At 37.3% G+C, this 20,236-nt stretch overlaps 4 protein-coding genes and 1 non-coding gene across 8 annotated transcripts; 4 read left to right on the top strand and 1 right to left on the bottom strand.

Moving 5' to 3' along the window:
- The first annotated feature begins 629 nt into the window (after positions 1-629).
- On the top strand, positions 630-5,826 carry ppp1r8b (protein phosphatase 1, regulatory subunit 8b). The gene is made up of 7 exons (XM_026317246.1): positions 630-724; positions 1,272-1,332; positions 1,647-1,800; positions 2,166-2,383; positions 2,843-2,987; positions 3,568-3,632; positions 3,888-5,826. Exons 1-7 carry the CDS (start codon positions 672-674, stop codon positions 4,239-4,241), a joined length of 1,050 nt encoding a protein of 349 aa, XP_026173031.1. The 5' UTR covers positions 630-671; the 3' UTR covers positions 4,242-5,826.
- LOC113136848 (small Cajal body-specific RNA 1) lies at positions 1,427-1,569 on the top strand. Its single transcript, XR_003296300.1, has one exon.
- Positions 5,827-5,872: 46 nt separating the features above from the next.
- On the bottom strand, positions 5,873-12,008 carry cyp4t8 (cytochrome P450, family 4, subfamily T, polypeptide 8). Of its 2 annotated transcripts, XM_026317245.2 has the most exons (12): positions 11,750-12,008; positions 10,870-11,014; positions 10,679-10,723; positions 10,452-10,579; positions 10,171-10,295; positions 9,905-10,059; positions 9,656-9,762; positions 8,751-8,941; positions 8,483-8,616; positions 8,162-8,226; positions 7,784-7,866; positions 5,873-6,797 (listed from the first exon to the last, which is right to left on the bottom strand). In XM_026317245.2, exons 1-12 carry the CDS (start codon positions 11,939-11,941, stop codon positions 6,620-6,622), a joined length of 1,548 nt encoding a protein of 515 aa, XP_026173030.1. In that variant the 5' UTR covers positions 11,942-12,008; the 3' UTR covers positions 5,873-6,619. The 2 variants fall into 2 exon arrangements, 1 of the variants encoding a protein (XP_026173030.1); XR_003296260.1 differs by lacking the exon at positions 8,162-8,226 and having other exon boundaries at positions 6,733-6,797.
- Positions 12,009-13,278: 1,270 nt separating this feature from the next.
- On the top strand, positions 13,279-16,414 carry LOC113136471 (uncharacterized). Of its 2 annotated transcripts, none has more exons than XM_026317327.1 (7): positions 13,279-13,403; positions 13,542-13,847; positions 14,306-14,602; positions 14,760-14,984; positions 15,075-15,179; positions 15,487-15,518; positions 15,615-16,414. In XM_026317327.1, the coding sequence occupies exons 1-7, from the start codon at positions 13,322-13,324 to the stop codon at positions 15,729-15,731; spliced, it is 1,164 nt and encodes a 387-aa protein (XP_026173112.1). In that variant the 5' UTR covers positions 13,279-13,321; the 3' UTR covers positions 15,732-16,414. The 2 variants fall into 2 exon arrangements, with proteins under 2 accessions (XP_026173112.1, XP_026173113.1); XM_026317328.1 differs by having other exon boundaries at positions 13,288-13,403; positions 13,545-13,847.
- Positions 16,415-16,625: 211 nt separating this feature from the next.
- med18 (mediator of RNA polymerase II transcription, subunit 18 homolog (yeast)) lies at positions 16,626-19,835 on the top strand. Of its 2 annotated transcripts, XM_026317877.1 has the most exons (3): positions 16,626-16,967; positions 17,163-17,244; positions 19,172-19,835. In XM_026317877.1, the coding sequence occupies exons 2-3, from the start codon at positions 17,172-17,174 to the stop codon at positions 19,726-19,728; spliced, it is 630 nt and encodes a 209-aa protein (XP_026173662.1). In that variant the 5' UTR covers positions 16,626-16,967; positions 17,163-17,171; the 3' UTR covers positions 19,729-19,835. The 2 variants fall into 2 exon arrangements, with proteins under 2 accessions (XP_026173662.1, XP_026173663.1); XM_026317878.1 differs by lacking the exon at positions 16,626-16,967 and having other exon boundaries at positions 17,165-17,244; positions 18,043-19,835.
- The last annotated feature ends 401 nt before the right edge of the window (positions 19,836-20,236 follow it).

Here is a 20,236-nt window from a genome sequence, read left to right as displayed (position 1 = left end):
TCAGAAAAGGAAAACTTTATCACTTCCCCATGATACATTAGAGAAACTAAGCATTCTTCTTCCTCTGTGAAATTACGAGGTTGTCTTTTACAACACGCCACAACACTTTCCAGATGAACTGTGCAACTCTTTCAAAGATGAGTCGTTTATTTTAATGAGCCTTCCCCCTTTTCCATGATCCAGATTTGTAATGTCACTTCTTATCAGGCACACGTTGACGAAACACTTTGACCTGATACAGCTTAGGTCAAATATAACCTTATAAGGAAACAAAATCTGATAAGGTATGAGACTGCAAAAAAAACAGTATAGGCTGTGATATACTATAGACTATGATATAAACCCTTGAGAGACCTTTGGTCCAAAATCACAAGCTTTTCTTCAGTGCATAGCTATTGTGACTTAGAAATCTAAGATCTAGCAACCTCTTCTGGCTAGTGAGTGAATTTATTATAGCAGAATTAAACAATAGAAATTACTTTGTTAACTTTCCGGTTTTATTAAATTCAAACAAAATAATATAATTCAGCAAAAGAGTCTAAATCATTTTTCAGTTTTTACACATTTCAATTTAGGCTATTGTGTTTGGTAGGTTTGCAGGACGACAACTCCCAACATTCCATGGTGACGTTTACCCATCATGCCTCTCGGACATGAAAAGATGAGGCAAGATGGCGACTAAAATAAGCAAAGAGAGCCCTCCACCTTTCGATTGTCCATCATGGTGAGAAAATGCACATGCAGAAGTTGCAGCGGTCTGTTTGTAGTGTAACGTCAGATGCAAACGAGTAAAACGACGCTCGCTTATTGATATAATTTACGTTTGTTCAGAGGAAAGCTTGCAGCTAGCGTGGCTAACGTTAGCATCTTAGCAGGCTAGCTAGGAGTAACGTTGGCATTCATGTAGCTACAAATGGCGTTGGGTGTTTTTTTTTTTACAAGAAGATGCTTCATGCGTTTAAACTTAAGAAGGTCTGATACAAACAAAAGGCTTTCATGGATTTTGATAGGACACTGTACTGTTTCTTATCGTTGGTCCTGGTCTTATGTTAGCATCGCTCAGGCAATAGTGAAACGTTTTCGCTGTGGACTGTAACGTTAGAGGTGGAGATACTGGTTTTTATGAATAAAAGCTGCAGCACAAGAAGCATGACCGAGAGATACAGAGCTATGCTGTTTATTCATCGTCTGTAATGATCGACTTTGCTTACTTGGTTTTAATAAAATACTGTGTAAATGCTTAAAACGTTCATAGAGCGGTTTGCTTTCAGGGCAGGCAAGCCGCCCCCGGGGCTCCACCTGGACGTGATGAAGGGAGACAAGCTGATAGAGGTAAGAGGGAGCACGCCGTGGCCTTGCCATCAACTTAACATCTTGTGTATTGACGATAAAGCATGCGAGGTTAATGGGAGGTGAGTTAGTTTGAGTGCACCAGATACGAGCCTGACAGTCCACCTTGTGTTTTCTATGGCTGCACGGCTTCAAACGGTGCAAGAGCAGCATTAGCCCTGAGGTTTAAGCTTTTCAGTGGGAAGCATCACTGATGAGTTATGACTCAGAGGCACAAGAACAGAGCAGCCTCTTTACTGACCTTTGCACCAGCAGTTGCTATATGTCTGTGACACACTGGATCTCTCTTTGTGTAGAAACTGATCATAGATGAAAAGAAGTACTACTTGTTTGGGAGGAACCCCGACTGGTGCGACTTCACCATTGATCACCAGTCGTGCTCACGTGTCCATGCTGCCCTGGTCTACCACAAGCACCTGAAAAGGGTCTTTCTCATAGACCTCAACAGCAGTAAGGCATCATCCACAATCACACTTGTGTGCTCATCTTATGTTTAGAACCACGGTCTGGAGAAGGTTGACATTGTACATGCAAAGGGCTGAAAAACTGCTGAAAAAAAAAAATTCAATTGATAGAAGCTAATAATGCTGTTATCTGCTTGTTTTCTCCAAAGTGTTAATTTATGGTTTGATAGATTCATCAAGCATCTATAAGTATTATTTTATTATCGCTCCGTTTCACAGGCTTAGTGTGACAGCAACGCATGCTTTACTACTGGGACTGAACTGAACTTCTTCAGTTCCACAATAAAGTAAGATTAAAAACTATGAATAATCTGTTCTAACACAATCCCTATTTGATTGTTTACATTTTAGCACATGGTACTTTCCTTGGACACATTCGTCTGGAGGCACACAAGCCCCAGCAGGTCCCTATAGACTCTACGATATCTTTTGGGGCTTCAACACGGACATACACCATTAGAGAGAAACCCCAAACCCAAGGCACCACTGGAACAGGAGATAATAAGACGGGGGAGGATGAGGAGCTGAAAGGACTGCTTGGACTTCCAGAAGAAGAGACAGAGCTGGAGGTGCTTTTAGTTTTTTGATAACAATGTTCTCATGCGCTCAAATATGAGCTACATTCAAGAGAAAGATGTTTGAATTATCACCTTTTTTAGTCACAAATTGCTGTTTTAAGTCACTGGTAATAAATGTTTAAAATATTTGGAATATAATTTTGTATTTTTTGAAGATATGTTTATAAACTGTAATGTTTAGGGGATTTTTTGAATCCTTACAGATCAAAGAAAATATTAATTTAAACTATATATCTGTCCAAAATTTGAGGTGGATAATACAAATATAAGCTAAAATGATTTAATGACCTGTGTAGGGCTAGTACATATTCATTAACAAGCTGTTACATTTATGTTTCCCTTACTTTTTCTGATATGTTGTTATCCTGCTCAGTCTGGTAGTGGTATATTTAAAGTTGTGATATCCTAATATCATTAGTAACACGTTTCATTTGATCTGTATCCTGCCAGAATCTGACAGAGTTCAACACAGCTCACAACAAGCGGATCTCCCTCCTGACCATCGAGGAGGGCAACCTTGAAATCCAGAGGCCTAAGAGGAAACGTAGGAACTCGAGAGTTACCTTCAGTGAGGAGGACTCTATCATTAACCCAGGTACAATACAAAGGGTGGGGGAGCTCAGTGCACCGATGGTCCTCGGGCAGTCTAGGCCTATAGCAGCATAACTAAGCGAACTGAACTAAGTTCAGGGTTGCCTGAAGCCAGCCCTAACTATACGCTTTGTCAAAGAGGAAGGTTTTAAGCCTAGCCTTAAAAGTACAGAGAGTGTCTGCCTCCTGAACCCAGACTGGGAGCTGGTTCCACAGGAGAGGAGCTTGATAGCTAAATGCTCCTATTCTGTTTTTGGAAACTCTGGGAACCACAAGTAGACCTGCACTCTGAGAGCGAAGTGGTCTATTGGGATAATATGGTACTATGAGGTCTTTAAGGTATGAAGGAGCTTGATTATGAAGGGATTTGTATGTGAGAAGAAGGATTTTAAATTCTATTCTGTATTTTACAGGGAGCCAATGAAGAGAAGCTAATATAGGAGAAATATAATGTATATTCAACTTCATCATGTTGTTTTTTTTATTGACATGCATCTAAACCAAATATACTTTTGGTTTGCTGATTATATTTTTATTGTCGTTCAGCAATGCAGTATTAACACAGGTATTTTACATATTTACAGAGGATATAGACCCATCTGTGGGACGCTTTAGGAATATGGTACAGACTGCAGTCATCCCCATTAAGGTAAGCTTTGGTTTTATTATTTAAAAAATGCCTTATTCATCTGAATTTCAGATGGTTGGCCGTATTATATCAAGGGTTGAACTGTGGATTATCCAGCAAAAAAACAAACAAACAAACAAAAAAAACTGCTCCATTAAGACAAAAGTAGTAACTGGTCCTTTGTGCTCACCTCAACTGTTTGCAAGTGTATGAAAAATAGTGAATGAGTAACCCCATACATGACTTGAGCAATTAATACTGTTATCTCTGCTGTAGAAACGGAGATCAGAGGGTCAAAACACCCTGGGGCTTGATGATCTGGCTTCAAAGCGCATCCACAGCTACAGCTTGGCTGGTGGTCTCTATGGGGACTTACCTCCCACTAGTCATGAGAACCAGCCAATAGGAGCTCCAGGAGGTGCTGCTATGCAGGGAGGGCTTCCGCTGCCCTTCCCTAATCCAGCACCAGAGGTAGACCTGGCCCCAGAGGCTCCACAGCCCCCTGTCACCCTCAACCCCACCCCTGTCACAGCACCCTATCTACCAGAGACCCACAATGAGCCACGCAAAAAGAAGTATGCCAAAGAAGCTTGGCCTGGCAAGAAACCCACCCCGTCATTACTCATCTAAACAGTATCTTAAAGCTGCTGACTCTCAGGTTACCAGCAGATACATCAGGGACTATGATCTGGTGGAGATGCAGTCATTCAGTTTTGTTTTTTTTTTTTTTTTTGTTTACTAGTTGTTACTCGTCATGCAAAGACAACATTCAATTTCTCTGTGGTCCATTAAGATACATTATCTACATTACTAAGTCAGCAGTTGATATTTTGGCCAGAAAACAACTTGGTCTTGTTGACCTCACACAAAATGAACACCATTTCCCAAGACTTGGCAATGAGCATGTGAACCTCAAATGGGCAGACAGATATTCTGATAGACACTGAGCTATGGTTTTGATATAAAGTTATATTTTATTTTCTACCAAACACCTTTTGACATTTTTTTCACTCCTTTGATATTTTGGTAATGCTATTAAAAAAATAGTAAAAAGTGCTTCTATGAGAGATATTTTACTGTGTCCGAAAAGTAAGAGCATCATGTTAAGAAGTTAGTTTCTATCAAATCACAGGGCTACTTTTCATTTGAGAGACCTCTTGATATAATGTAATTAACCGTTTTACATAGTGAAACATTTCTATTCCCTGTATCCGACCAGTATGACAACTGAAATGTCTTGCATTTGTCTTACAAGCCACTAGATGGTGACTTGTGCACAAAGGTGCTCCAGACTTGCAAGTACATGTGTTAATGGCTTGTTGCACTAACTTTGACCTAACGTTATCCAAAATCTGTAGTTAATCATTTGAATACATCTGCTGATAAAAGCCATTTACCCTGTCCTGTACATTGATCATATTTGTCCTTGTAAAGTGTCTGTTCTCCATTTTGTATATACAAGATTTTACAGTTTTTTACATTTGGTTATGTTTTGGACTGCTTTGGTTATAGTAACAGAATGTTTCAGAATGGATTCTAGCACAGTAACCAATATCAATTTTACTGCAAAATAAAAAATGAGTAAAAACAGGTTGATTATTAGGTGATTTTCATGGTCATGTAGAACATCAATATCTTTCTCATGTAACAAGAGTACAGTGCAGTTTATATAGTTCATATTTAGTTTTCCTGAACTGACTTGAGACATAGGAACTGTCTTTGCACACAGTAGTAGTAGAGAGGTGAAGGGAGAGAGAGGGTGAGCAACCTGCAACAAAGGTCCTGAGCTGTTATCACACCTGGGACACTGTGGTCACAGTGATTGCATTTTACCCACAAGACCCCCATGACTACGCTTTGTTTTGCCTCATGAAAGAGGTTGTTGAAATGGGTTTGAGGTTTAGGTGTAAACTCAGCTAGTAGCTAGGCTGCACAGGCTGAAGGAGGTGAAAGCATAGGCAGATAGGCAGGATCTCTTTAATGATTCTAAGCTTCAGATTATATCCTATGTTACAGCATGAGGTCATCAATAAAGGTGCACAGCTTTCCAGGTGAAGTGGTCATGGAGTTCAAGTGCTCATTTCTTAGCTTCTTTATTAAATAAGTGACAGGTCAGAGATGAGGTGTTTCATTTTTACAAACTGCTGGTGACTGTCCTTGTGGAGGTGTGGATTTTGTATACATATGACTGTAAATAAAAGTGAATTAATTTTGACATGATTTGCTCTGATATAAACTGTCTTTACGCCTGATTAAAGGTGCTCAGAGGGCAAGTATTTTGATGCCTTATTACCAGATTGCACAGACTGAGAACAAAGGTGATTCAGTGCATTGTGTTCCATACTACACCCCTGGGTCTTTATTATGAAGTTCAACAGCCTCATGAGTACTTTAGATCTACTGTGGTTCAAATGAGTTTGCAGCAGCGATAAATCACCCTGAATTTTCACACAGTGGCAGTAAACATAAAATAATTGAACTTTCATACTACTAAGCATGAACATGAAAGAAGGCAAGCAGAATGTCAGTGTAACTAAGAAAGCCCTCAGTCTAGCCTTTATTTACCTCTCTCTCACCTGTCAAATTTGTAAATTTACTGCAAATTTACAATTGAAGATATAAAGCTGTATTTTTAACATTTTATATTTATTACAAACTGGTTAGGTACAAATGCTTTATCACAATACACACATTTCTTTTTCCTGTATAAAGTGCTATCTCATTAAATATAGTATTCCATTGTGAGAATATGATTAGAAAATTAAAATGCAATTTCTATTTAATCAAATAATTCACCTCAAAATGTAATCTAAATAAAAAACTAGATCATTCTTCATGACCTAGTATATTCTATGCCAGTGTTAAAGCTTATTTAAAATTAAATTATAAATTAAAGCAATTTTAGAAATGTTATTATTTCATTTGAAATGTACTTTCATCTACTTGAATTTTGTATGACTAAATAATGTATTAAGCAGCTTATAGTATTTTCCTGCAATTCTTTTCTTTTACACCTGTGGGTCTACAGGTTTTATCTTAATGTGGATTCCGTTGAGGGAGCGGAGCACCAGTCTAGGAATTATCTTGGGTTTCAGAGCGGGGTCTTCTATCAGCTGGTATCGTTTCAGTACCAGGGCTGTTGCAATTTTCATCTCATTCATGGCAAAGTTCTGACCAATGCAGTTTCTGAGGGGAGGAAAATATAAAAGCATGTCATATAAAGAATGAACATTATGAGAAGTAAGCAACATGTCATGAGAATAGAAATGCAGCAGGTGGACCATCATAGTTTTTCATCTTTTTCATTCAGATGGGAAAAACAAGTGTTAATTTGAGGTGTGAGAATAACTAGTTTCACTAGAATTTAAAACCTTCCTGTCTTATTTAGACTAAAAATGTAATACATGCCCTCATTTTATCTCGTTTAGATTATTGGTATTCCTTCAGATCATGACTCAACCTTAAATATATCACGTCTCCAACTTGTCCAAAATATAACTGCCAGACTGCTGACAAACTCAAATAGAATCACAGCCCTCCCATCCTTGACTCTTAACCCTGGCTTCAGAAATAATTTTCAAATCTCACTGCCACACTCACTCCCCATCTCGCTCCACAATATTGCTCTGATCTGATCCACTAATCCGTTTTAGTCTTATAGTGCTATTTATGTATTTTTAAAAAAATAGTTTTTCTCATTCTTGTACATTGCTTTAGAATCTTCACCATTCCATTTCATTTTCTTCTATTTGTGAATCGTAAGTGAAGAAAATGCTATCTTAGTATTTTACAATTGATTCTGAAGAACAATCAGTTAAAAAGGACGTTACTACATTTGCCATTTTCAGTCTTTGAAGGAGCACGAAGGAGAATGTCAGCTAAAAGATTTGCTTAATTTTCTTCCTTTTAACACAACAAGTACAGCATGTCTCTGGGTAAATTACAAACCGAGTGCAGTAAAAAAAAAAAAAAAACCCTATTCATGAAATACACGTACGCAATCCACACCCCTAATAAAACCGACAGTCTATATTGTGTTGTTGACTGTGGGCTTAGTGTTGGATTCCACATGCTGCAAGCTTTTGTCTGATAAATGAGGAAACTGTAAACCGAGAACCTCTCTGCTTAGTTCTTAGTGAGAGACAGTCACACGGTTTCAGGTGTGAACAAACCTTGGCCCAGCTGAGAAAGGCACAAATGCATGAGGTGACCTCTCGGATACATTCTCTGGTAGGAAACGCAGTGGGTCAAATACCTAAAATAAACCATAAACAGAAATACTAAACATCATTATGGACTAATTCACATAATTTCTAAACTTCATCTGTTAAGTTATGTTTAGTTTGACTGATGAGATGAAAGTGAAAGTAAATGTATGTTCAATATCTTAACATCTGCAGTGTCCCAAGCATCAATTAAATCAATCTGTTACTTGTGTTAATGACACATTTGAGAAGTAAATAATTCTAGGCAGGCACAGCATGAAGGAATGAGATTAGCACCCTATAGTTGGACTGTCATGAATTATCAGCTAGTAAACATTGACTTACATCAGGGTTTTCCCAGACATTTGCATTCCTGTGAATCCCAAACACACTTGTTCCAACATGACAACCTAGATATATATATATATAAAAAAAAGGAAAAAACAGACCTGGCTCTGTTAAACTGGCCCCTTTAAAACTAGGGTCAGCAGCACGACTTCAAGCTAACAGTTTATCTTTTACTAGTAATGGTTGATAGATTATGTTTTACTAGTAAACTAAAGGTTGTATGCAACAGTGCATATCTATTGTATATTAACTTTTCAAAATTAACTAGACATCTTCTATTTGTCTGCTTAGAGATATAGGCAAACATGAAACACATACCTTCAGGCAGAGTCCTTCCATCAAAAAATGTCAGGGGTTTTGTGATTTTTCTTGACATTCCTGGTACAGGGGGATAAAGGCGGAGACATTCTTTTATGCACATTGTGGTGTATGGAATTTTACTAAGATCCTCCCTGAAAATAAGACAGATAAAGTTAGTGATCAGACAATAAAGCGACAACCTAAAAGCTCACCCAATCAGCTGCTTTTACACAGAGTGGCACTGATTTGCACTGGAAATAGCAACCTCTTCAGTGCATAAGCCTACCATTCAAAGGTGTCCTTGCCATCCAGGACCTCAATGATCTCCTCCCTACAAAGCTTCTGGTGTTCTGGGTGGCAGGCCAGACAGTAGAGGATGAAAGAGAGGCCACTGGCTGTAGTGTCATGGCCCTCAAACATGAAGGTATCTACTTCTGCACGTATATCTTCATCTGATAGACCCTGCTGATCCTCATCCTGAGGGTGAAATTAAAGGCAAAAATATTTTTAAAAATCTACTAATACTAATTACTAATACATCTAATAGAAACTGTCACCATTTACTTTATTTGTAATTAAAATTAAGTACTTTGCTCAACAACACACCATAATAAAACAATATAAAAAATACAATTAAGATTATGCCATTCAGGCTGATGTTAACAAGTGGAAATCACAGAGGCAGCACGTCTGTCTACTCCAATATCAGGTCAAAGGTGGAATAGGCAATCACAAGATGTGGGTGAACACAGATAATAAGTGGAAATAAGGGCAGCTGACAATCCATATCCATATAGTTTGTTTAGACAGTGGCGATTCATTAACATAAAGCTATACAACTTTGTAAGGGAAGCAATGACATGCCATGCTGTATCTAAGTTACATTTTTCTAAAATTTGCCAAACATTTAGTGGAAAACATCTATATGTCCTTATGATATTGCATCTTATGGCCAATTATTCACATTTTACACACAGTATATGTCATGATGGCTATGTATTTATTTATTGATTTTTAGTTTGGTTACTACTAACACAAAACTTGAACTACTAACATTAATTTTCATTAGTATTTTATTTATATGTGAAAATGTGTTTTACCAGTTGATATACAATTACAGTTTACTATTACATTGAACAAAATCAGTAATTTTATGAAATCAAAGGTCGAAGCATATATCACATAACGTACTTTTGCAAATAGAAGGATGTCCAGAAAGTCCAAGTTTCTCTTGACCTGAACACGTTCGAGCTCAGTCTCATTTTTTAGTGCTTCTTTCCTCTTTCTTATAACTTCCTCTGGATAGTGAATATAATGAGTAGGTATTCAAGGATTCACTCAGTGAGTATGCAATATTGCAAAGTGATCAAAATCTAGTACCATTAATATTTAGCAAATGTTTCAAGTTCTTATTAATCAAATCCTGTCTGCAGCACTTACCTGTATGAATGCGAGACACATGGCGCGCTTTCCTGTATCTAAAGCCATGAGGGCTGAGGTAGAAAATTAGGTCGTTGTGGTATGGAAACATCCTGAACCGGAGATTAATCAGATCACTGAGCTCATACACTGCTTTGATGTATGTATTTGTGCCACTGAAATGAGAACATAAACAAACAAAAGCTTCATTTCCTGCGCTCCTGATTTACACAGCTAAAATTTGAAACCCTGAAGACCTGAGACTGTTGTTATTTTTATGGACTCACCCCTCGGTTTGACAGTTGCTGCTGTAGCTGAATGCACACTTCAAGATGCTGTCTAGTGTCATAAGGCTGACGTGTTGAAACAATTCAAATGATTCATTTGTCTTTGTATAGCTCTCCCATTTGGCCTGGCAACAGTGAGAGAACAGATCATAGGCCTCTCTGCAGCCTTTGACACAAAATATGTACAGTCATCTAGAAAACCTGGTCTTTCTTTGAGTGATACTTCCACTTTCATTTTTAATTGTATACTATACCACTAAAAACAATATTTATTTACATACCAACATAGTTTTTGCAGAATCTGACATCAGCTTTACATATGGCTTCAAAACATCGTAATGGAAACCTGGTGTCAGGAGCCTTCTGTGCCGAAACCACTTCTGACCTTTTGATACCAGTAAACCTTCCCCTGAAGACAGGAACATACAGTGTCTGAATAAATAACTGAAGGCACACAATTATGTAATAAACCAAATTATGTTGTGGGAGAAAGGCAAAGCAGTCCTACCGATCCAAGATTCTATGAACCTATATGCAAAATCATCTTTTGGCTCTGTTAGGAAACAAAACAACAGACACAACTTTGTTACTTTGACCTCTGGTTGTAAGCCTATGGCTCTGTAAAAGGTTATGTAAAGCACTGATGCCACTCCACTTTTATAATCATTTCAGTAAAAATAAAAATAATTGTTCACATACCAGTTGATGTCAGTATGGTTTTTACATAATCGGGATGGTGAATGTTGAGGAAACAAACAAAGGGGCCAAACCACAATGGGAAGGCGTAAGGGTACAGCTTCCCCCATTGCACTATCTTGAACAATTCTGTCCCATCTTGTTTAAACTGAAAAAAAGAAAAAAAATTAAACACAGGAGGCTGAAAAAAACATTTCAGTCATATGGCCAGCATGTTTAGTAACTCCATTATGTGTTGAAGAAACACCGTTCAGTGTTTACTTGACCTTTGATACATTGCCTCCATATAAATAAAAGCAGCACTACCAAATTTAATGGACCTCATTTACAAGTAAAAGTCTTCTATTCAAAATTGAACTTAAGTAAAAGTGTATATGTATTTTTAGCAAAATATAAGTATTAATGTAAAAATACCTGTTATACAGAATGGGACTTTATAAAGATGCTACACTGTTGTTTTTTTCCCCTATGAATGGCATAGGATTAATCTATGAATCTTTAATAAATATATTAATATAACTTATAAAGTCATTTATTAAAACATTATATGGTATGTCTTAATAAAAAGTAGTATCTTGCATTTAAATGTTGTAGCAAGTGACTGTTTCTAATACAATGTAATATTGTGCATGCTGTTTATAACACAGTTGAATGTTATATGTATATTTATCTGCAAAATAAGCTGCTAGTTATGTGCAACAGTCTGAAGTGCACAATTCCATATTGAATGCAATGGACTAGAGGCATAAACTAACATAAATAGCAATAGTCAAGTAAACCACTTGAATAGGTGTAGTTAACAGCTAGTTATAGTCCAGTCCCACCGAAAGAAATGCGTGTCATTATGCGGACTAGTTGTGCAGCTTATGTAAGTCACATTTACCTCCAAAACATGTCCAAAAAGCCAGTGTCCCGGTGGTCCTGAAAAAGCTTCCATGTTTCGAAATGTAGTCTTTCTTTTAGCGAGCAACATGTTTAATTTATACACAACGACAACAAGACAAACTAAAGCAACCAAGTGATGCATGTGAGGCCAGTCCAGCGAAAAATACACGAAATCTTCAGTAAGCGCCATTGTAGTGATTCCGGTGCACAACTAAAGCTCGCCTACGTGATGCTCCTCTGTAAAGGTGCAAAGCAAACGCTCGATTAAATTGGTGTGTTACGCAATCACTGGGTGGGCGGGGCAGCTGCCTCGGATTGTCTATCAAATGATGACTTCAGTTGTTAGCGGAAATTTCGGTTGTTTGTGCGCACAAACTTTTCCCAATAATACAGTGAATTTGATTCGCCTAAAGAAGTATTTCTTTTTTATTTGAGACGCTTCTTAGATGACCTGTGCTAGAAGGCGTATTCACCCCATATACTTTAAGGTGTTTATGAACAAAATGTACTTCACGAATAAAAGTATTTTTCAGAATTGCTCCGATTAATGTTATATAATTAGGTTATGGATATTGTTATTAAAGATGAATAAGTGGTATTGTAATGTAGTTGAATTTGGTGGAAATAATTTTATATACATACTACGTATCTATATGTTGGGTGATTTAATCTACAACAATGTCATTTTCCTACATCTTGTAAGTAAAATCTTAATGTGAAAAGTAAAAATAACTTTAAACGTAGTGGGCTACCACTAAAAACCACAAAACAAGTACAAATACTTCTAAGCACATATACTTTTTTAAGTACTATTTAAAGTACAATGCATATGTAAGTAATGTTATTACAAAATATAATTATACAGAATGTTATCAAAACTTTAAAGAACGCATGAATGAATAAGCAGTAATGAATTAGCATGAATGAATAAGCAGTAATGATTTAGCTACTACTAAGCATTAGAAAGCTTATTGTGAATATGTGACTCACATCTGAAACATCTCTTGTCATGTAAAGATTTCCATTGTTCCACTTTCCAGACATTTTGATGCATTTTGTTGACTGAAAAAACAAATGTTGACCTTTCAGAGTATTCAGATAAACCTCTAGAACAGTTACAGCTTAGCATATCAACCTATATTTTATAAAGTAACAGAGTCACTAAGAAACTACGAAGTTTGAGACTGAAGGTGAATAAAATGTTTTAACAACACCATAGCAATTATTTTTTCATCAAATCATTTGGAAACTATCTCAGATGAATAAGCAGGTAGCTTAAAATGCAAAAACAGCAGTGAGAACAAAGCGTTTGACAGATTAATGTAAGAAATTACAGGTGTTACTGATTTACATGATACATTTCAACACCTATGCTAATGCAAAATGTGTTTTAAATGCCACACCATCAGCATAGTTGAAACCCACTGTAAATTTCCTCTGCACTGGCTGTTGGACCGCTTCTGACGTGTGAGTATGAATTTAGTTGTGCTTTGTTGTGAAGAACAGTAATAGCGTAACCACAGAGAGAGGGTTTCTGTTTGTTCAGTACACTCTTCACTTCTGCAGAAACATGAGTGCTTCATCCGTGGTGCCAAAAGTATTTATTTTTTTAGTAATAAATTGGAACTCATCCTTTTTTGCTTCTGGACAAAGTAAGTAACTCACAAAAGCATTAATATGACCATGTATTTAAAATACTGCTTTTAAATATTACTGTTTTCTGATAATGTACTATGTATTTTTTATTTATAAGATACTATTAGTGTTATAACAGAAAACTGATATTTTAGCAGGCATACATCACCTTCAGATCTCATTGGGATGTCAAGCTGTAATACCCTGCCAACATAAGAGAGGTGACTCAAACTCTTTCAAATGGTTTTACAAAAAGGATGAACTTAGTGACAAAATCCAGCTATTTATTGAGGACAAGAGTGGAATACAACGCCATCAGACTGTGGGTCCCAAAAGGACTGTTACACACAATCGTTCCTTGGTCATCAATTATTTTGCAGAGGAGGATGAAGGCCAGTACTGGTGTGAAAATTGTTATGATGACAAGTGCAGTCGTCAACAGGCTACAGTCATTACAAAAGGTTTGTACTATTATGAATTTCATAATCAAAGGTATAGCTGACTGAAAAATATAGTATCTCTTTGAAATGGCTAAATGAATGACTAATACAGTGAATTAATACACATTCTGTATTAATTCAACTGGTACAACTATTCCTTCATCAGAAGTTAATGAATTTTTTCATGTATTTATCAAGGGGATACATTTTGCACTGATGTAATTTTCATTATTCTTTCTATACACTCCCTGACCATTTTTGTTAGTTCTGTTGACGGCTACTACATTTGTAGTCGCTAAATGTGCATTAAATATTATGGTGATGAAAAGAAATTCTAGTACTCTTTTTGCTATTTGCAAGTGTACAAACATTTCCGTTCAACTGTACAAATGTGCCGCGCTTATCCTGTTCTGTACATTTCTTAAATCATTTGCCAAAACTTAGTTGCCTCCTCAAATCTCTCTCTCTTTTTTTTTCAGAAATTCTGAATGAACATTATGAGACCATTTACGTGACTGCAGGCAACAGTTTTCTGCAGGTGTGTCCAGGAGCATTTACTAACTTTAAATGGACTTTTGAAGCAAAAAACTCAACTGCTCTCAGGAACTCGGCAGTAAAACCAGAAACACACTCTGAATCTCACTTTGTGACTTCTAACAAATCTATACACATTGTAAATGTCCAAAGAGCACATGCTGGAAGATATAGCTGCTCGACGAGCAGATGTAGAGGACAGACACAGAAGCTACTTACTGTCAACTTGTGTGTAATCATGGGTGAGAAAATAGCACATGCACGACACACACACATCAACACTTATATTGGCATATGGTAGTGTGAAATCTTTTAACTCCGAATGTTTTTGCTGTATCTCACTGTATTGCACCGTAACAAACACATGATGAAATTTTTTTTTCTTTTTTTTTGCTGTAGTGCACCAGACTGTGGATTCACCTACTTCTTGTGTTGTGATATGTGATGGTGAATACATAAACATCAAACCTAACAACATCTTAAATCAGGAGACAGACACAAGTTCTACATCAACACATATGGCGCCTTATCGGTCTTTGAACTGCAGTGCAAAGCACATATTTGATGCTTCTAATACAGTTAACAGCAATCTTGTACCATCAAATGCTTCAAACAAAACAACAGGTGGGTGCTTTGCCATATCTCTAAGGATTTTGTGACCTGAGTCAAAGAAACAGAATATCAAATCTTGTCTTTTTTTGTTTTTGAATACAGGGCATGAATATCTGAGGCCACTTATTTATGGAACATCTGTAGCCATTGTCTGTGTTATGTTAATGGCACTTTTGATTTTCTACTTAAGAACAAAACTGTGGAAAGGTATGATGTGCAGCTGTGTATTTTACTTCAATTTTCTGTTCAGTTGCTGCTTTGAAATTTGGTATTGCGTAATGTCTCAAATCCTCAAGTACCTGTTTTTGTCCTTGATCATTTTGCTTTTTTGTGTGTTTCACTTTGCCACAATAAATTCATATTGTTCTACAGTTTTAACAAATACAGTCACTTACATATTAAAAATAACAGACAGTTTTGCAGTGCATGAACCAGGGGGGGTTTCCTCCTTGGCTGCAGAGAAAAGGTGGCTAACTGCCCTGCTGAGTCTGTTTCTCTTCTTATGTCTCTAAAGATTCTTCTGATCGTCCTTCTGTTGTTGGAAGGGTAAGTGTTATTTAATGATATAATGATCTTAATAATAACCTAAAACTATCAATCATGCATTGTTTCTTTTAGTAATGAAGCTTCTTCCTACTTCAGGTGGATGAAGATACTTCAGTGATTTATTCAACAATTGATATCAGAGGACCTGCTAAGACAACAAATGATTACATGAATTCCAACAGTTGTGTGTATAGTGAAATTAAATTAAAATAGAAAATAGGAAACATGCCCCACATTAAAATAGCCATTGCCAATGATAGTTTCCACTCAGTAACAGATTGTGTGTGCCTGGTGTCTCATAAGAAAAGCTGTTTATGACTTTACCAAAATGATTCTGGAGGGAAATTTTGAACCAGTCTTTTTTGAGTCTTTTATGGTTAGGAAATTTCCAAACTGTGACACACCTGATAACATCAAACTGAATTCTCTACACATTAAAAAAAAATATTATTTGCTTTCCTGTTGTCTACCCTATTAAGCATTATTTACATACAGAGGTGGCACATACTAACACATTTATTCATGTACCGTATGCAAATAGGCTACATTTGCAGTTTGCGTGCATGTTAATTTCCAGCGATAATCTTGTACCTTTTTAATCAGATTTTACACACTAAGCTCATAATCAATTTACATATAACTCTTTAATGATTAGCTAAAATATGAGAAACTATATTAATTAACCAGCTACAACAGTTATTGGCGCTTGCATATAAATCAGCAGTAATTTAACAGTTTAAGAATATTAAGAGTAATTTTGCTGATAATAGTAAGATTTTAGATACAGCACTTTTCTTTATAATGATAATAAAACTTTTTTTTACAGTTTTGTGTTTTTACTTTAAAATAGTGTTACATGCTCTGAATTGTTTGGTCATCATTGCTTACAGATTGCTAATTGTATAAATATTTATTTACTTTGAATTTTAAAGTTATTACTATATTATTTTACATCAAGTGGCTCTATGGGGGAAATAAATATGACCAGTAGGTGGCTGTAGTGCGCTTCAAAGGTGGATGTCAACATCACCAGAACAAGAAAAGACACACACACACACACACACACACACACACACACACACACGCGCACACACGCGCACACACACACACACACACACACACACGAAGCCTTCTTTCCCCAGCTAACTCATATAGCTGTGTTCACTTTTTCTCTAATAAACCACAGACTAGCCAAGCAGTATTAGTTTTACTCGTCTGTTTTCACTTATAGATATATGATATCCTGTTCCAGTGCCTTAACGTTGAAACGCTTAGCTCGGTAAAAGCTTAACAGATAACGCTAATTACATCGTGGCTAACTTTGCTAGTTACAGGGTAGCTGCTAATGTTCGCCGTGTGTTGACCGGACAAGTCGGTCAAGCCTATTGGATCCTTGGACTTTACGGTGGAGAGCTACCGCAGACACCCGAGATTTGTCTACCTCAACAGGTGAACAGTGGTTTTTTCTTTTTGTTTGTTTCTCAGGTGTGGAAGCGAGTGAGTTGACGTAGCGTTAGTTAACTACCTGAAGTAAGTTAGCGTTAGCTAACTAACGCTAGCCAGCTAACGGTTGTTGTTGTGTAACATTAGCTAGCTAACAGCCAAATGTAAAGCCACCTAATATTTAATATTTTCCTCTTCCAGACTGAAAAGATGGAGGCTCCACCCGTTACTGTGATGCCCGTCACCGGGGGTACAATCAATATGATGGAATACCTACTGCAAGGTATGATAAATCAGATATATCCGCAGATCACGGCAGGATCTAGTCTAATGTAGAGATAAACTTACCTATAAACTGTGGACAGTAACTTGAATGCGCGATGTGATTACTAAGGTTTTCGTCATTTAAAGGTGTATAGTTTTGATAATGCTACAAGTAGCTGATAGTTTCTGACTCGTTTCAAACCCACTGAACTACTAATTTAAATCACATAAAGTTCTGTGAGGAAAGGTGTTCCTGTTTAGGTGCTACATGCCTAACAGTTTTACTAATGTTAGGTTCCAGGGCTTATGACTGTATGATGTTAATGAAATCATTTCTGAGGAAGTCATTGTTATGAATGGATGTATGATATACAGTTCTGTCTAAAACCAGTTATTTAAACTGGTGATGATGGGATTAAATGCTGTATCATGTCGGAACATAAGTATAATGCAACATTATCAGACTGTGAGTGTTTTCTACCTCCACATATATCTTCTCTTGACTAAGTTCCTTGTTGGAGAATTTATTATATTTGCTCTTCATTCATTTATTAAAATGTTCCTTTTTAATCATTAAAGGAATCTTTGAAACTTCTGTTTCACATAACATCAGCACAGAATGTTGTTCATGCCAGCAATAAAATGAACTAGGCACACTTATTATTCACTACAACACATAAGATGTGTCCCAGTTCAAGGACCGCATCCTTTGAGGGTCGCAGTCTACAAAGGCCCGACCTTCATGGCCGTTGAAGACTGAACCAAAATGAGACAGCCTAGTTTACAGAGGATTTCCTGTTTGTGTCACCCGTTTCAGTCCCTACCTCTGATTTAAGAAGCACAGCTTCTGTCGCCTAGCAACCTCGACAGCTGCAGGTGGACAAGAGTTGGACATCGCTGCTGATGGAGCCAGAAATGCTAAATATATGGATTTGTTTTCTGTTGGTGGAAAATCAGCCAGATCCACTGATTCAGCATTTGTCCAGTATATTTGCATTTTGTCACTGATGTGTAAAGAATGTTGGGATATGTTGGGCTGCAAAGGATACAACCAATTTGAAGGAGCTTTTGAAAGGGGGTGGCTTTGTCTCAAAGCTGTGATGCAATGGGCCTTTAAATACAGCTTTCAAAGGATGCAGCCCCTGAATTGGGACACAGCCATACTGTTCAGTTAAATGTAGTTCTATGCCTGTTACGTGACTGCTTCAGTGCAAAAAGCAAATCAAGTAGAAAACTAGGACAATATGTATAAAAGGGCTAAATTATTTAATAATTATCCTTCATATATGTACCAGTCAAAACATAATGGATCACTGCTTGTTTGTTTTTCTCACTAACCTAGTCTAGTGGACCTAATCATTTATTGGTAGTAACATTAACCCTAATCCAACTTCCAAGGTGATAAGTTGACACCCCCCAAATCTTGGTCGCACTCTCCCATCTTTGTCTCAAGCCAGGTCTCTCTTAAGAAGCCAGTCACTTTACTTTGGCTAGCTGTACTTGGCAGTGTTGTTGGGTGACTGCCTTCCCCTCAATTAATATCCATTCTGACGTCGAACTTGAGATGCAGATACAAAGATATGTGTGTGCTATACAGGACAATAATGATTTGATTTGTTATTCATGTTTATCACAACTTATTTGTCAAAACTGGTGCACACAGCTTTGTTCATGTTGCCAGGATTACCTGTATCACCCACCCCCCCCGTGTCACCACATCCACACTATGTGCGCAATGGCTTACCTTTGGTGACGTGTATTCTAATACTCATAGCACCTAAGTCTAGTTAATGCTACAACGGAGCACATTCATCTGGAATGCAGAGGGGTAATAGATTAAATCAGAAATATATGCAAATATTTATTCAAATGACAGTTCTAAACAAAATGGTGTCATCAGATCATAGTATTTATATTTATGTGCCTGTTTCTCTTTAACAACTCAGGTAGTGTGTTAGACCAGGCCCTGGAAAGCCTCTTACATCGCCTCCGAGGACTGTGTGACAACATGGAACCTGAGACCTTTACAGATCATGAACTGGTTTATCTTCTAAAAGGCCAACAGGGCAACCCTTTCATTTTGCGTGCCCGTCGCTCTCTCTCCCACCCCACAGCTCCATGGCACCTACGCTACCTGGGCCAACCTGAAGTGGGAGACAAAAGTCGCCATGCCCTGGTACGTAACTGTGTTGATGTGGCTGCCTCTCACAGCCTGCCGGAGTTCCTAAATGAGATGGGCTTCCGCATGGACCATGAGTTTGTCGCCAATGGACACATATTCCGTAAAGGTGCAATGAAAGTTGTGGTCAGCAAGCTGTCACGCATCCTAGTACCAGGGAATACAGAGAATACAGAGCGTCTATCGCTTTCATACTTGGTGGAACTGAGTGTGTTGGCTCCAGCTGGCCAGGACACAGTGTCAGAAGACATGCGCAGCTTTGCTGAGCAACTCAAACCCCTGGTCCATCTGGAGAAGATCGACCCGAGTAAACAGAGACATTAAGTGATATAATTAAGGTGGTCAGGTCTTTTCTGACTACCATAGAAAAATTCTCATTTTTTTATAATGTTGTTCTTATGCTATCAAATACACTGAAACTTGAAACTGAACAATTACACTTGTGCTCGATTTGTTATGTGAACTGGAAAATATCTCTATCACCACCAAAGCGTGATGATGGAAATTTTCATACTATCACTTTCATACATACTGGTGATCTTATTAGTCTGCCAAGAAGTAATAATGCACTGTCAACTTGCAGTTTATTAAGGTTTATGCATTTGTAGCATATATTCATCAAGGTGATCCTGGCAGAAAATACTCTTCAACAGAGAAGCAGAGTGTTGTATATGCGTTAGGAATAAATAGAAGAAAGGAAAAGAAATGTAAAAAGCCGGTGTTTACATTGTGTAAAATAGTAATCTTCTTTACACTGTTGGTTTTAGCACAAAAAATGAGCAAATTATCACTTGTCATTTGTTGTACTAGTAGTGGGTCTTTGCAAGATATG

The sequence above is a fragment of the Mastacembelus armatus genome, chromosome 16, assembly GCF_900324485.2.
Source record: "Mastacembelus armatus chromosome 16, fMasArm1.2, whole genome shotgun sequence".
Taxonomy (NCBI): domain Eukaryota; kingdom Metazoa; phylum Chordata; class Actinopteri; order Synbranchiformes; family Mastacembelidae; genus Mastacembelus; species Mastacembelus armatus.
The sequence above is the reverse complement of the archived record's forward strand: the minus strand, read 5'-3'. Positions and strand labels throughout refer to the sequence as shown.

What these genes read in the sequence shown, in the direction of transcription:
- med18 (XM_026317877.1), top strand. Translation starts at nt 17,172, where the DNA reads ATGGAGGCTCCACCCGTTACTGTGATGCCCGTCACCGGGGGTACAATC. An exon ending in GATGGAATACCTACTGCAAG is followed by an intron (nt 17,245 to 19,171) that starts GTATGATAAATC and finishes TTAACAACTCAG; the next exon opens with GTAGTGTGTTAGACCAGGCC.
- cyp4t8 (XM_026317245.2), bottom strand. Translation starts at nt 11,941, where the DNA reads ATGGCGCTTACTGAAGATTTCGTGTATTTTTCGCTGGACTGGCCTCAC. An exon ending in ATTCTGCAAAAACTATGTTG is followed by an intron (nt 10,296 to 10,451) that starts GTATGTAAATAA and finishes CACTGTTGCCAG; the next exon opens with GCCAAATGGGAGAGCTATAC. An exon ending in TGGAAGGACTCTGCCTGAAG is followed by an intron (nt 8,227 to 8,482) that starts GTATGTGTTTCA and finishes ATATATATCTAG; the next exon opens with GTTGTCATGTTGGAACAAGT.
- LOC113136471 (XM_026317327.1), top strand. Translation starts at nt 13,322, where the DNA reads ATGAGTGCTTCATCCGTGGTGCCAAAAGTATTTATTTTTTTAGTAATA. An exon ending in AAGAACAAAACTGTGGAAAG is followed by an intron (nt 15,180 to 15,486) that starts GTATGATGTGCA and finishes ATGTCTCTAAAG; the next exon opens with ATTCTTCTGATCGTCCTTCT. An exon ending in GTCCTTCTGTTGTTGGAAGG is followed by an intron (nt 15,519 to 15,614) that starts GTAAGTGTTATT and finishes TTCCTACTTCAG; the next exon opens with GTGGATGAAGATACTTCAGT.
- ppp1r8b (XM_026317246.1), top strand. Translation starts at nt 672, where the DNA reads ATGGCGACTAAAATAAGCAAAGAGAGCCCTCCACCTTTCGATTGTCCA. An exon ending in CCTTTCGATTGTCCATCATG is followed by an intron (nt 725 to 1,271) that starts GTGAGAAAATGC and finishes GTTTGCTTTCAG; the next exon opens with GGCAGGCAAGCCGCCCCCGG. An exon ending in TCTCATAGACCTCAACAGCA is followed by an intron (nt 1,801 to 2,165) that starts GTAAGGCATCAT and finishes TTTACATTTTAG; the next exon opens with CACATGGTACTTTCCTTGGA.